A 16,412-nucleotide genomic window follows, 5' to 3' on the forward strand; every position below is an offset into this window, starting at 1 on the left:
ACACACACACACACACACACCACAGCAAGTGGTCTCACTGCAAGCCAGCTAGAAAGCAATATACTGCATAGAGTATAGCAATTCAGTGCGCACAAATATTATGTGAACTTGCAGAAACACACTCCTTCGTCCAACAAGCCAACAAAGAATCAGCATAGTGGTGTAAACAGTACTCAAAAGTCTAATGAGTGCATGTAGAATTGGACCAAAGCAATCAATATTGAGGGGCAAATAAATCTTTCAGCAGACAATGGAACATCTTCTCGTGCCCGGGAACAAAAATCAGTGAGAAATCGGTTTAAATTGACCATCTCCTTTTTAAAATTAAAGGTATTTCTCAGTGAAAAATTGGTAAGGAATGAAAACAGTGAGCCGTAAGTACAAATAAAATACAGCTGTATCTATAAGACGAAGAACAATTGTGTAAAGATGACAAGCAGAAAGCGGCAGAATTGACTCAGCGCCACAACAAGCCCTTACTCCCAAAGACAAATCACCTTTTCCTGTTCTGTATACTGATCAGTGTGTATGGTTTCAAGCTTGTGTGTGTGTATATCAATGCCAGCCACCACACCCAGATCTACCCAGGAGAATGTGGTCTGTCTTCTAATGCAGACACACAAACCAAGGTCATGCTCACATACCTAAACAGACACCAACGGATTAGAACACACCCAGACGGACACAATGCCCGGAGGCAGTGGAAAGCAATGAGTGGGCAGAGAGAAGGAAAACAAGAACTGAACCGTCTTCATCTTCATTTACATTCAATTGAGAGAGGTTTATAGCAGCAGCTGCAGCCGTTTGGATCAGTGTGGAAGAAATAAATAAATGCAGACACACAAACTGAAGCACTTACATTCTCTGGAAATGCAATCTCTTTAAGTGTTAGCAATGGTAATAACACAGAACTATACCCTCCGAGTCCATTTAATCCAATTGAGGACTGAGATGATCAATATATTGCATGAGTCAAAAATATGCTGGAAAGCTATAAACCATGATAGACAAAAGAAAGTAAAATTAAAATGCCTTTTAAGACCTTTCCAGATATTTTTTTAATTTAGATTAGACAGGACAGTAAATCCAATAATCATGGCAGCCGTACAGCCATTTTCTCCAGTTAGTGCTGTTTTCTCTGAGCTGCACAGCCACAGTTAACAGTTAAAGGTCATTTTAGACACAATTACAGGCCCGTTGAACTAATGTGCTGACATTTTGCTGCCACTTTCTTCTTTCCAAACAACTAATCTAGTGTTACAGTTCCATTTCAGGGTGACCAATGTTACGGAACCTATGAACAAAAGACTAAAGATTGCCTCCAGACATATATGTTCAGACATATATATCATATATACACATATATATCATCTGCTTGGAACAATAATGTGTGTCTGATATGGTTTTTCTGTAAAAGAAGTAGTGCATACTCGACCAGGTATGACTCAGATGTTCAATGAGCACAGAGAAACCTTTCACTTTCAGCAGATGAAAGTGGAAACATCCTTCTAGTGTCAAACTCTGCACAGACATCATTCTGCACAGTGAAGATCAAACATCACACTGTAGGAACAAGTAAAACTTATTTTTGAGTGGAGGGAGACTTTACGTTTTGTTATTTCAAGCCATCTTAAGGCTTCAGAAAGACAAATCTAAAACTTTAAAAAGCATATGATGAAATGAATAAAACTTGACTAAATAATGAAAGTTCTGAAACAACAGCATAGTAAAACACACAGGACATACATTAACTGAAGTTATAGCTGTATGCGCCGTGTGTCTACAATTAACTGTGGGATCGAGGACACAGTTTTGATTTAAGTGTCCCTTGAAATATACAAATGTCAGAAATCCAAAGAGCTTCATTATCATGGAAATAAAGGGAACAGGTTTTCAATGACATCTATTTTCTCGGGACAGAAATGATTAACGTAGGCCCAGTCAGGTGATTCACTAGTTCTTGTAACAAAATTAAAAACGTCAGTCAAAGCAGGGTTTGGAGGAATAACGCAGGACCCCAAACCAGCTTCACAGGCATAACCTGGTGTTGTACAGATGTTTTATTTGAAGGCTGCTTTTTTTTTACCTTCTCCATTATGGATCACAATGGGAGGAGACAGAGGCTGCCCAAGCTGTGGGGGACACTGTTATGCGTTGAGACTGTCAATGATTAAGCCTGGCTCATGGTGTTTTTCTCGGTATTTGGACAGTGTCCAGCGCTGTAATAATGCAGAGAACGGCAGGGTCCCTCTGTTCTGGGTGTGGGAAGAGACTCGAGTGGCTGTGCAAAACTTTATTTTCCTGGGAATCACAGTAGCTATTAAGTGCCCACAACTGGTTTTATTAATCCAGTCAGAGGATCCAGATTACAAAGAAATAATAAACATACCAATTCCTGACAGATTATTAGCAGTTAAAATACATTTGAAAGGTGGGATATTCTGTTATTTCTGTCATTTCTGTGAGGTGAGACATTTTCTTTCATCAAAGATTATTTGGTTTTACCAATAGTCATAGTCTCTGTCGGAAAAAGCTCGTCTTTCGTGCACTACAATGAAATATATTCACTATAAGTGCTCTCAAACATTCCCACAGAGCGCCGAATGGTTTTAGTGCATGCCGTATGGCTGCCGCAGCGTTGCCAAGATGGTTCCAGCTGGCAACATTTGTTGCATGTCATACTCCTCTTTCTCCCCCCAGTTACACATCTGCCAAAAACATTATTTTAAAATTCTCCACTGGAAAAGTAGCGTTTATGGCATGTACACCATTTTCTATTAACAATGCCACAATGCAATTTGTCACAATGTAAAGATGCTAAAATCATCCTTGCACGACTCCACTTATAAAAAATGCAAGTGTCCAAAATCTAAATACTGGCCATAATAAACTACCTATTGTGTGTTTTATAGGGTGCAGTGAATGAATGGCGGTTTGGATTTAATGCATTTAAGTGAAACTATCAATATTCTATTGAACAACTTTCTTATAGCTAGTGACGAAGTGTTTCTGATATATATTGGTATTGTTTTATTGCCCAGGCTTACTCTGCAGATTATCTAGACCAACCAGGACATGCTGTTGAGTTTTGAGGGGCATTAATGAAATTGCCTTTACTTCCACTATATTGGAGTCGTTACTGAAGCTTCAGACAGATATCTCAAAAACTGGGCACATAAAAACAAAACTGTGTGAGCACTTCTTTTGTAATTTAAGTGAACTGACCCTTAAGAGCTATATTTTTGGGTTTCTTTCCAAGAGAAATGGCTCTTTCCATTACTTTTCCCATCTGTGAGTTCTTCCGCTTTGGGGCAGTGAGCACACTATCAAATTTGACTGGACAGTCCATTAGCTCAGAGAACAGAGGAATAGCATACTGCTGAGACAGAGATGGTATAGGACTGAATGGGGTTGTGAGAAACTTTATGGGCTTTCCGTGTGTGTCTGTGTTGATGTGTGTGTTCACAATGATTAGCAGTGTGTAATTAGCATGGCATGAGTACACTGAAATATCAAAGCAAAATGCGTGGAGATCAGAGCTTTTTTTCCATATCACATAATCAGGGTGTTTCTAGGACACACAAACATAAGATTGACTTTAATTGGGTGGGTGTGAACTTCTTACTGGAGGGGTTTGAAGTGAGAATGAAGGGGCAAAGCCAAGCACTTCTAATACAGGCTGATAGTGGGGAGTCAACGAGGGCGGGCTGCTTCTCAGAGGATGACAGCAATTACCACAGTTGACGGCCGGAGAAGTTGTAACCCGAGACAGATACTTCATGTATATACACGCAAATGTACAAAACACACACTCTCACTCCTTTCCAATGTCTCTCTGATACACACACCCGCATAGAAACGCTGCAAGACACAAGCAAGTACGTTTCTCAAGTCATGTGAAACTGCTCGGTGCAGTCATGTTTAGTGTAGAGTCAGCAACGAAAGATGAAATATCTGACACACTATTACAGTTGTAGCCTGAACAACACTTTTTTTGAGTTTTGAGGCAATTACCAATTTATATCTAACAAAGTTCTGAAAGTTTTAAATATCTGACAGCAATATGTCTGCCAATATTTTTTTTTTTACTTACTTTTTTACTAACGCATTGCATAACCAATAATAACATTATAACAATGTAATGTAGAGACTCCTACAAGATATCTTTGGCATTACTCCTCTGCAATGTCTTATCAAATGACATACCTACAGGCATCTAATTTAGAAGAATGTATTACAGAATTTAAAGCTCCAGTATCAGTCACAAGGTTGCCACAATAATGTATATTAAGTCAAATTTAAGTTTTAATAAAAAAATTTATAACATAGGTAAACCCTAAAGAGACTTTGAGAAGACCTTAAACTTAGTCAGTGTAAGTTTTTTTTTTTTGCCTAAAAAATAGGATTAAGGATAATTGTGTAACTAAAATCACAAACAGCTCAGATAAGTTTTATCAGTGTGCACAAATGTTTTATCAAGTGTGAAATGATGATATTACAGGCGTATTTGAAGAAAGTAAAGCTGTATTCTAGACAAGCTTCCTCAATCATCTGCCGCTACGGTTACCAACTGTTTGCATGTGCCATCTGTTCATCATGGGACTAAGTGAGTTATGAAACACCAGGGATGGAGGAATAGTTTCGCAGACTCACTCACCAAGATAATCCACCAAGCCTGGTTTATGTGTTAATCTACACCAACAAATAATCATGAAGACCCAACCGCATTATTGTCAGTTTATACTGATGTGTGTGTTAATGTTTTTTTCTGGTGAGTCTGCCAACACTGACATATTAAGGGGATACTAAATATATGTGTCTTTAAAGAATCATTTCAGCTGTAACTCATCATGATCTTAAAGCACGTCTGAATTTATTTATTAAATCATCTATAACCATAGGGAACAAAAATATATGTGCTTTCCTAATATTTACATCTGGCAACCCTGCGTGAGGTAGGGTCTGGACTGTTTTTACAAAGCAGAGATCAAACTGAAGTCGATGCGCACATTTGGTTTCCACATGTGGATTTTTTCCCCATATGAAAGGCAAACTGCCCAGACTCATCACCTGAGGTACTCTAAACCCCTACCTCTCAACCTCTCCTACCTTCAAAGCAGAAATCATAGATACCACTGCCATGCATTGTTATGGAGCAAATAACTCCAGAGTCTTTATTTATGGATCTTTCCTATGCCAGCATTATTTTGAGTCAACAGCTTCAGACCAGGCGGAATAATAAGCACATCACTTCTCAATATTGTCTTGGTACTTCCAGCTTTTTCTGCACTTATTCACAGGAAACACGATTTTGAGACATACTGCTAAATGAAACAGTTTGTGAAGTGTATAAATGATGTAGTGTTAAGTTATTTAGTACTCTGGACATGGCTGATCTGTTGTTTTACTCCTCCAAGGTCTGCAGCTCCCAGCCATGCAGCTTCAGCTCTGAATTGGTGGGTGGCCTAAAGTCAAAATGGTGTGTGTGTAAATGTGTATGCATGCTTCAGAGATAAATAAAGACTTTGTGTGTGTGTTTTTTTTTTTTAACAATTGGATGACTTTCTTGTGCGTATGTTTGTATTTTCCTAGAACTTTGTGCGTACGCTGGCTAAAAAAAGGTACTCAAGCTGCCAGTTTGAAGTGTGTGGGTGGGTAGATGTGTTTGATCCAGAGGATTCTGATACACTCCTGAGTGAGTTGGTCTGCTGGTTTTGCCCCGAGGCTGCGGCTCTCTGGCAGGTGGAATGTAAAATGCGCACAAACACACACAGGAGACGTGAAAAGGTATGGCCCTATTACAAGACTAGTGGCAATAGAAGGATAGAATAGAAAAAATAAATTGGGGACACTGGCCAGATACCCGGTAGATAATTTGGAATCACAGCACAGGGCCAGGTTTTCATCGTTGTGTTTTTTTTATGTGTACTGGTTGAGATATGAATGTGACCCTCAGTGTCCACCGTACCTATTGTGAGGTCAGAGAATCAAATCAAAGCAGCTTAGGTACTAATGGCTGGTGAAAAATATCATTAGCCATTAGTCTCCATTTCATCTGCAATGTTAACCTCCTTTATTCCTCTGAAATGCTAATTAGTTTTGAAGATGTCACATGACAGGTTGTCCAGCTATGATACTTTTGGTCTTTAAAAAATTGTGTTTATTTACTACTAATTTGTAACAGAAAATATGTTTTTAAGCATTTTAATCCACATAGTAAGGAAAGGCATTTCATCAACGTATCTGCAAAGTCGCAAATACAACCTGCAACTTCTGCTTGTAGCAACTACAGCATGATGATGAAGAAACCATTTGGTCGACAAAAGTTTTTAGGACACAGTTAGTAAGTAAGACCTGTCATGGTTATGCTGCCTAACTACAATATAGTCAATCAAGGTCCTGTTAGGCATCAGACATCAGAATTAAGAAAATATCAATTGAAGGACATTGTAATTGGATGGCATTGTGGCTCAATAAATTAAACATGTATCTCATTTATAGGAACAGTCCTCCTCTCTGTGGTTGGTCTCTCCAGTCACTCATACTGACAGGCCCCTCAAAACACTGGTTCACGGATTAGTTCACTTTCTCCAAATGATAAAACATTTCACATCAGCGCAAAGATCGTTTGACGTAATCGTTTTAAAAAGGAAACAGGTTTTACAGTATGTTCCACCTGACTGCCCAAATGACTACTTATTGTGCAATATGCATATGTAATAAAAGTAAAACAAGACTTGATTTAGACATTAATTTCATATATTCGAGTATCTGATGACTCGTGACCATATAGTGTTTCTGTAGAGGTATAGATGAATAAGAAGAAACAGATGGTGTGTGCAGCAAAGGAGTCGAGGAGACATTTTCTCTGATGTATAATTGAGTCTCCTCTCTGGTGCAAATTATGGGAGCATAAACTTTTCTCTGGAGCGGATTTGGTTTTTAATTGTTAGATATCATTTTGCTCACTCTAATGGAAAACATACAAAGAGAACAGTACATAGTGGTGTACTCCATCATGTGGGGCAGCATAGCATTCACTAGGTGTGAGTCAGGCTCGAACTCTATTCAAACATAATTTTCCAGGACATTTCCAATCCCATGGAGAGTAATATGATTCTTTTGTGGTAGTCTACTTGTGAAAAAGTAGGAGACTCTTAGAGTTTGGGACCTTATGGCCCATTAGGGTGGCCACAGAATCCCAGACACAGACGGGTGTGATTCTCATGTACCCGCCTTAGACACACACATACATACACACATACACATCTCAGTGCTTTATGAATCTTAGCAGGCTACAGTACAATTCTGAACTCAATTTCAATTTTCACTATTTTCTCCATTTATGTTCTTTCAGAAGTCCTCTATTATCCATTTTTTCAGCAGAATTTATATTAAAAAAAGCCTATTTCAGCACCTTGGATGGTGTAAAACAAACAAGTGAGCTCTACTCTGTTCAAGAGTCAAAGGTTCAGCCAAGAAGCATATTTGAATGATTACTATAATCTGAGAGCTACTACTGCATTAGAAGAGACCTGTTAAGTGCAATTTACAGCTTCAAATAGTTCTGTACATCAACAAGTACTTACCCATGGTGGGAACTGCGCTATGCAAATTACATTTCAACTGAATTGAATTGAAATTGTACATGATGGCCAGAAAAAAAATCAAACATTCAACATTACTATTGTTTTTTGAGGACAGCCGTGTTGGATTTAGCAGATTGCTGTAGCAGATTGCGGTCACTGTGCACCACTGGCAGGGTCATGTCTACTCACAGGTTGCATGCGGCTGCAAATGACCTAATTTATTTGCAGACTCAAAAAGCCCTAACCAAAAGGACACATGATGCTGCTATACAAGCCAAAGAGCAGATGTGAGCATCACTGACAACAACAGAGTGCAAGAGCTCAAACATGCAGCAGTGTTGCCTCCTTCTCGTTGCAATGCTACATTAAAGGTGCTTTCAGACAGTGAACAGTTGCTGCCTGCCAACGTTACAACATGGCACAATATAGACGAAATGGTGAGCAACATAACACAATTAATATGGCGAGTTTTGCAAATTAGTGTCATAAACTCCATTCTCGTTGGTGGAAAAGAGCTCTGCAAAGATTTCAGGACTATTAAGAGCAGTGGTTCTCAATGTACTAGTCTAGACTTCACATGGGGTCCCAAAATAAATCTCAAGGGTCATAAGGATAAGAATGCCAAGAATATGTATTTGTATGTATATGTATGTTACCTCTTCAGTCCTCTTGGTACAACTCGAATCCACACTAAGGCCACAATCTGCGACTGGTCCGGTCACAAGTAGATATTGCATCATTCAGACCTGTTAGACGTGGAGTGCCCAAAACATTCTGCACCCTTTCTGATCACTTTTCACCACGCAGTTCCACTCTTTAGAAGAGACATAACACGAGTGAATCAAACACTCATCCGGAGCAGAGTGTAGGCACAGAGCATACAATGGACCGACATAATGACAAAGCACTCAATTTAAATTGTATCCAGTAAACAATAGAGAAGCTTACTAGTCTAAAAGGAGAACTTCACTTACACTGGTCGTAATCAGCCCTTCTCATCTTGGAGGGTTTGTCACTGAAGAGGAACACGCTTGCTTGCAACGTGACTTTGTGGCCATTTGAGAGCCGTCACAACCCTCATCAGCAACATCTTTGCCTTTTTATCATCAATCTTTTCATGAAACATATTTTTATTTCACTTGAGTTGTCTTTTTATGTATTGGGTTTACTTTAAACTGGGCAGATACTGTATTGAATTCATTTAATATTAATGGAGTCGTATTTTACAGTACACGTTGTAGCTAACGAGTCTCGACTGAGACTGTGCTGTGATATGAATAAAGCTGAACTCCACTGCAAAACATCCAAGAAGTGTAGTAATGCTGTCTTTATTTTTTCTTTAAAATTTCTTTGGATCCCTCTTGTATGAATAAAGCCTAACTAGATTACATTTAGTGTGAGTACCAACATTGGGACTGGTCTATTCAACCGTACAGTTTAAGTGTTGTACCGCAAGGTTAATGGTATACATGTAAAGTGTCCTCCTAGCCTAATTAAAATTTTAATTTGGTTCAGTGTAATGTCTTTTTCTAAACAGTTTAACATTTGCTGTCTCATGCGAAGTACTTTATAACTTAGCTTTTGAAAAGTTCTCTACCATTTTATATGATTATTAGTAGTAGTGGTGGTATTCAGATGGGAGGAGTTAGCTACATCCTGTACATCAGCCTCAGACCTGCCTTATCTGACAGTAATTTGACGTTGTTTGAGCAGGTGGTCGTGACAGTAGACAGTTTTATAGTTATAGTGCAGCATGGGACTTGCGGAATAGTTGTTAAATGTCTTCTAGATTACTTGTCTATGTCCATGTGGATTGTTTTATAGGACAGTATATAAATCATTCAAGTATGCTGGCACACTTGTGACTGTCTGAATGAATATGTATGAGTGTGAAGCTGTATCTGTGTGTGCAGTGTTTCTGAGAAGCACTTCTTGCATATTTTTGCACATATGTAAATGTTTTTAAATGTCTGCTTGGTTGCTTCCTTAGATAGTTAGATAGTTACACAGATAGACAGTTTAGACCCTCAGAGTGGAGATATTTGCTTGATTGTCTCCAAGTTAATGGGCTACGTCAGATTTAGGATTAGGGGGATTGGAAGTTGGTGGACTCTCACAAGTCTCTTGAGACATGTTTACAAGTAAATGTGTAAATGCGATTGAGTGTGATCGCTGCCGTGTCACCCCTGCCAGCGCTGTTGCATACGCAGTGGTGGACAGCGTCGGTGGCAGTGAGCCAGCAGCCCCAGCTAGAAAGCAGCTGAAGATGAAAAGGAAACGCACAGAAGAAATGCAAAGCACTTGGCTAAATCCTCCCAAATGATTTAGACACGCAGCGTCTAGCCGCTGTGAATCTGAACAACACACACAGGAGCATTTAAAACAGTCGAGGGTTTTTGATGTGCATTTTGCTCCCTGCATTTGAAAAGCTGGATGTGAATATTTATCACTAAAGCTTACGGAGCGCATTAATTCAAAAGTATCACCAAAAGGTTGCATTTTCACCGTGTTGTCTCACATGGGGATTTCCTGTGGCCTTCTAATCTCTCTTCTGCTTTACAACTAGACAGCACACTGCATGAGGTCACTTTTTTCAAATATACGCGATGCTCAAGCTGAGATATATAAACTGCACTCCTTGAATATTGATAACAAATTAACTTCCAGTGTATCATAACTTTGAAAGAAGCTAAGGACATAGATATCCCAGTACTGTTTAGTTCTGAAGTGACCCATGAGAAGAAACAGAGCTGAAACATTACGTGTTTTCATATAAGAATGTGGCTGATTATTAATTCAATTTGATCTGTCAAGGCCACCGGAGGATAGGTCTGGAGGTCTGATAACAGAACAAGGTCAAGAGACTCCTACTCTCATTTGGTATGACTCAGGGTTTTCCACAGCTGTTCACAGCAGCGGTGGGCCACTTCTACTGAATTAACACCTGCTTCTGGTAGGATTGGGTATTGAGACCCTGCTCTGTGATGGAAGCGGTTCCAACATTTATAAGGACAGAGCCAGGCATAGTTTCAGTATAACATTTACATCCCTTATGTACTGTATGTTGAAAGAGGGGGGATTTTCTGACAGATTTTTCAGTTCAGTTGTTTCCCCTGATGTTTCCTTGTTGAGCTGTAGCTGACAGATATGTCTTGGCAGCATATCCACCATAAAGAAACCTATGTGTAACAGCCAGGACGTATCCCTCTGCTGCAACTGCGACCAATAACTCTGTCCACATACATACATGTGAGTGCTGTATTACCGACTTGAAAAATAAGATAAATAAGAAAATTAATTAAATCGTCTTTACTGAACCAATTACTCACTAATTACATATCAATGCATGTTTATTATGTTTTCAAATATGGCAGACAACAGCGAGTGCTCGCATGCTAACCAGCTAGCTTCGGCCCGTCCTGATGAAGAAATAGCGCTGCCCAACGTTTGGTGGCAAAGACAGAAGAGATAAAAATAGAAGCAAACCGTGAGTTAACGTAGGTTTCCATCGCTGGAGACAACTGCTGGCTATTTAGCGATAGCTTATAATGGTAGCTAATTGTGTAATGTCACTGACAAGTTAGCTGTTGGTTGAAAGAAATAAAGATCTAAGGGAAGGACTGTGCATTTCCTTGTTTCCCTCCGTCACCTGTGTGCTGCCCTCAGTTGGAGTATGCATTCGACAGGAGGTCAAGTCTTACATATAGCTCCTTTAAAGAAGTGCTGTTTGAAGGACTGACATCATCGGTACCAAATTGGACCTAAATTCAAAGGTGAATGTTGTATACAAAATTACATTTTCTCATACTGTATAACAAGCCAATAATGGACTTGGGTGAGGCTCTTGTTTGGGCCATTGTCTTGTAACAGAAAAAACAAGATGGCTTCAGGATGTGTCAGACTCAGCTTAGCAGATGACAGCTACTGATCGATGAGGCTTACCCATCGTACTCTGCTTTACGCCCACCTCCTGCTAGCTACCCAGACGCCTCCAGTGGGGAAACTCTGTGACTGTAATATCAAAAACTGTGCACAAGGCTCAGATGAGCGGGACAAGCCAAGGCATATCCAACCAAACAAAATCTCTCAGAATTTTTAAGCTCAGAGATGCTTACACAAACAGCCAGGCAAAATCCATCTTTCTGACAGAATCATTTCCAAAGCTTGAAGCCCCAACTGGGCTCCTGGATGCACTTCTGAGCTGTGCCCGCCTGGGAGTGAGAGTGTCAGTGTGTGTGTGCCTGTGTGTGTGTAGGGAAGGCAGAAAGAGAGGATAAAATATGAGTCATTCAATACAGAATATCAACTGTGTGTGTCTGTGGCAAAACCAGTCTTTAGCTTTCCTTCTACCACTCTTTAGAATATGAAGGTTCCTTACTAGTTTTGTAATGCATCCTTCTCTGGTTTGACGGAACTTCTAGGTGACTGCATGTATGAGTGTGTGTGTCTATGAGAAAGAGAGATTAATGGTGTATTCCTCTCACTTCTCAGCCAATCCATCTGAGCCACCAATTTACACGAGCTGCCTCTCAGCACTAACTCTGTAGCAAATGGACTGAATGAACTGAGTGTAGACATGTGTAGACTCTAGATCTCACTAACACATCCTTGCCCTCTGACACACTTGCACACACTTACACACACACACACACACAGAACAATATACTCCATATTGAGACTGTGTATTTTCTGCATTTTTCGGTAACAGAAGATGTCCTTATGTAGGAAATGAGATGAGCAGCGTTCCCACTCTTTTTAAAAGAACATTTTCCAGGAGTTTTTCAGTGCTTGCTCACAATGGTGGACAGCTTTTATTGAACACTCCGTGTTACCTCTTGTTCGTGGCGCGCTTGGCTGTTCTCACCACAGACGATGTTTCCGGTGCAGCCTCAGTGGAGCAGAAATAAGTTCAAATCACGTAGAATTTATTTTATTTTAAATACAATTACAATTTTCTAGGACAACATTCAATTCCAGGATATTTGGTCAATATCCATTTTGGGGTGTTTCTATGACTGGAAAACTAGTCTCTAAATGTCCAGGTTTTCCAGATTGTCCAGGACGCTGGATGAGGCAGAGTCAGTGCAAGATAGAGACACTTAAAGACACTGGCTTGTGTCCTTTAAAATTAATGTATATTGTTTTTAGAAATATTATCCAACCCGTAACACTTCACCTAAGTCACCTCAAGTAATGAAGCTACCACCCTCACACCAGCACATCATGGAGCAGAAAGATCCTCCACCCAAAACCTAACCACAGAGGATAAGGAAGGGTGGGGTCGCAGAGCCATTTGGTGCAAATGAGGTGCCTCAATTCAAGCTGCTACTATGAAACTACACGGCTGCTGTAAGATGTAGATAAAACCTCACACTGTGATAGAACTTTGTGGCTGCAGCCAAAAGCGGACAGCAGGGAAATGTGATGTGAAGGGACACTAAGTTTCAGTTTCATAATTGCTGAGTGGCGGTCACATTTAAGGTGATTTTTATGGTTGAACAATGACCGGTGGAAGTGATAAATGTTCCAAATTGGTTTGTAGTATTACTGAAGATTTTGTTTTCCATTTCAGGACTTGTTTTCATTATCATCATCTCTCTTATTCATTACATTACTGAAATGATTTTTCCAAATGCCTTTATTGCATCTTCTGCCAAAGTGCCTTTTCTCAAAATGCAATATTAAAGAGTATTGTTCAGCCATAGACAAAAACCCATCTCTGACTCCACACATTTTTCTGTCACAGCTCTGTATTCCATGTTATCAGTGTCCTCTTATCTCCGATATACCGTATTTACGCATCAGCACTTCCTAATAACTCATCTATTTTTCTGAAACCTTTGTGCTGCTCTGTTCTGGAGTCAGTAAAAGTTATCATCAACGAGCTATAATATCCTTCCTTCTCTGAAATGTCAACACCTACAGTGACAGAGACAAAAGATTTTCATTTCCTGAGCCACCACAATGTATTTAATCAAGTTTGGATTTCAAATTTGTTTGGAAGAGGCGCAATGAGCCATAAGGACTGAAGTCTTTTCAATAAGAATTAAAACCAAATAAATTAGCATTTCAAGTTGGGCTAAATAAATAAAATGATATGTACAAAATAATCCAGTTTACCTGTAAATGGGATCCTGCATCACCATCATCTTGCTCTCATCCCACGTCCACTCCTTCTTCTGTGGAAATAAACCAAAACAAAACTGTCAGTTCACACAAAAGTGAATTTTTAATACATGAAGCTGAGGACTGAAGGGAAGAAAAACCCTTGTTTAAACTTTAAACTGAAAATCAAACAAAAAAAAAAGAATACATATATATCCGTCTTGTATCATTATCAAGAGTGGGATGCATCTGATTATTTCTATTGGTGTGGAAATTATTAGGACATCTCCATCTTTGAGACATTCATTTCCATCTTTACTGTTTTTCCTTTTGTCTGTCTGTCTGCCCATTTGATTAAATCTACCTTCCAGTTTGTCACAATCAAAATGTCAACACATGAGCACACCGAAATTATTCATATTGATTCCCATCTCCACATTGCTTTGTTGACTCAATCATTCAATCACTCCAATCTCCAGGTTTTCATTGGCTCCGACGTACTCAGAGATGTAAATAGATTGCTGACCATTATACTTGACATTTCAGGGAGCCAAATGGGACAAGAAAACAGGTGGAGGCAGAACATCTTTTTATCGACCCTGCGTTTCATTCCAGCCAACCAGCAACCCAATGATGCCTTTAATATTTTTCCCATCAGCCAATACATCACAGAAGGGCTGTTCAATCAAATCACTTCCGTCACACATCTTCTCTCTCTTGGGTTTGTTTTCAGGCAAGAAAATTTTCATGGCTTCAAAATTGTTGCCCCGATCTGAAGTGGACCAGTGAAAAGTCTACCTGGATCTAATGGACGGTCAGATCTGATCTTTATAGACTTAACAGAGTATGTTAAGTGGGAGGAATCGCTGGTTCCTTAACTTTCCTGATTGTAAATTCCCTATTTATTTTTTAGTAATGTCTTCAATGTTTCTCAGTATAGAATAGTATACCATTAAATGGGGCGGATGGCCAAAATTAAAATACCTACAAACCTCAGCCTCCGTTAACTTGACTGCACCAGATGGTTTGTTACACAGAACCACCTGGAACATGTTTGTAAAATGTCCCTTTTGAAAGGCCCTTTCAAAAAAAATACCTGACAGGTGATTTAATGAACAATCTGTCTATCACAGGCAAACTTTAATCAGTCAAATCAATGAACCATATAACGTGATCAAACTCTTCTCAGGAGAAGAGCAAAAAAAAAATCCCATCGAGAAAAGCCTTCAGTACCATTCTTTGTTCTCAATTGAGTCAGGCGTCGTTTGAAAAAGTAGCACAAAATGTCATCATGTTTCCTGTACTTTACAGTACAGTACTCTACATCTTACTTCAAAATGCATTTTTCTCCCATCAACAGCTGAAGGGAGATTATAGTTTTCTATGTATGTATTCAGCAGGTACTAACATTTTTATTAGTTTTTAGTAATCTAATATCATATTATATATATATATATATATATATATTCATGTACGGTAGAGGTTACCCATCTTGACTTCACCAAAATAAAACCTTTATAAAAATAGCTATGAAATCAGATTTACTGTAAGAGTTGCACTTACTGTAACATCAGCTATCTGGCAGGCCTGGTACAAAAATATCATTGTCTCTAGTCATAGGAATATTCCACATATTGTCCCAATGATGTACCATCCACACACACTACTGTACACACAAAAAAACGTATCTGGATAAGCAGACAATTGTGCACACTTACATAACTGTGCATTAATACTGATGTAATAAATAGGCTGCTCCTTAGAGGACCATTAAGACAACTCAATTAAGCCTTCTTTTATTGACACTAATGTATATCTGCGACTTACATCCACCTATAAGAACAAGTGAATGTCAGTATGTCTCCCTGTGTCACATACATGCAATAGAGAAAATCTACATATCCAAATTTGCCACGTTTTTTGAGTGTAAATATGCAGACTAACTTAGAGTCTAATATATGGTTTAATAATTACAGTCTTTCATGACTGTTTGCTGGAGCCAAACATTTTAACAGATACCATTCTTCATGCTGCAGCACTAAAATTATAGATAGATAGATTCATGCATTTTAATAGAAGCTTATTAAAATTTCGGGTTCAATCAATTTAAATTCATTACTCATTTAATATTTTTCAGCAGAATCTGGTGGCAGCTGCTTTGTTGGGGGAATTTAAAGAGATTATTGTCCACATATCAACTCTGCACTCAATGCAAAAAGATCAGCAAGTCATGAAAAGTCCATTCATTTCATTTGAAATATGACTTCTGAGTGGATGGTAAAAAACAAACTGAGAAAATCTGGCCATGCTGAACTTTTCACATCCAACCTGCAGACTGGAAAAACAATAGTCTGTATATAATCCATCTAAAAAGGGCAGCAGTTTTAACACAAGATGATGCTTGGCAGTTACTACTGTTACATTAAATATTCAATACATTTTAGAGGACTCTGTCCAGCAAAGCAGCCTGAAACCATGAAAAACTGTGAATTGTTTCAAGTTGGGATAAATGTATTGAGATGAAAAACTGAATGCAGGTGAGGAGAACGGACAGCACTGCTAAATTAACTTCCCTTTGTTCTCATCTACTGGTTTTCCACCTGTCAGACTCCCTGTGATTCTCCAGTCTGTCTCTGTGGATTACAGCTGTCAGCCTCACCGCAGATTCCACCCCGCCCCCCACCCCTCCAGTTTCTTCAAGTTTATTCTTCGCTCCTT

General features: G+C 39.1%; 1 protein-coding gene across 3 annotated transcripts in view; it reads right to left on the reverse strand.

Moving 5' to 3' along the window:
• The window catches only part of nos1apa (nitric oxide synthase 1 (neuronal) adaptor protein a), a 165,828-nt gene that overhangs the window by 91,925 nt on the left and 57,491 nt on the right, over positions 1–16,412 (reverse strand). For all 3 annotated transcript variants that reach the window (XM_035653510.1, XM_035653512.1, XM_035653511.1), the window contains exon 4: positions 13,710–13,768. In XM_035653510.1, the coding sequence (XP_035509403.1) occupies positions 13,710–13,768 (59 nt within the window). The remainder of the gene's footprint in view (positions 1–13,709; positions 13,769–16,412) is intronic.

Source organism: Morone saxatilis, unplaced genomic scaffold (genome assembly GCF_004916995.1).
Source record: "Morone saxatilis isolate NCDOM2014 unplaced genomic scaffold, NCSU_SB_2.0 Contig12, whole genome shotgun sequence".
Classification (NCBI taxonomy): domain Eukaryota; kingdom Metazoa; phylum Chordata; class Actinopteri; family Moronidae; genus Morone; species Morone saxatilis.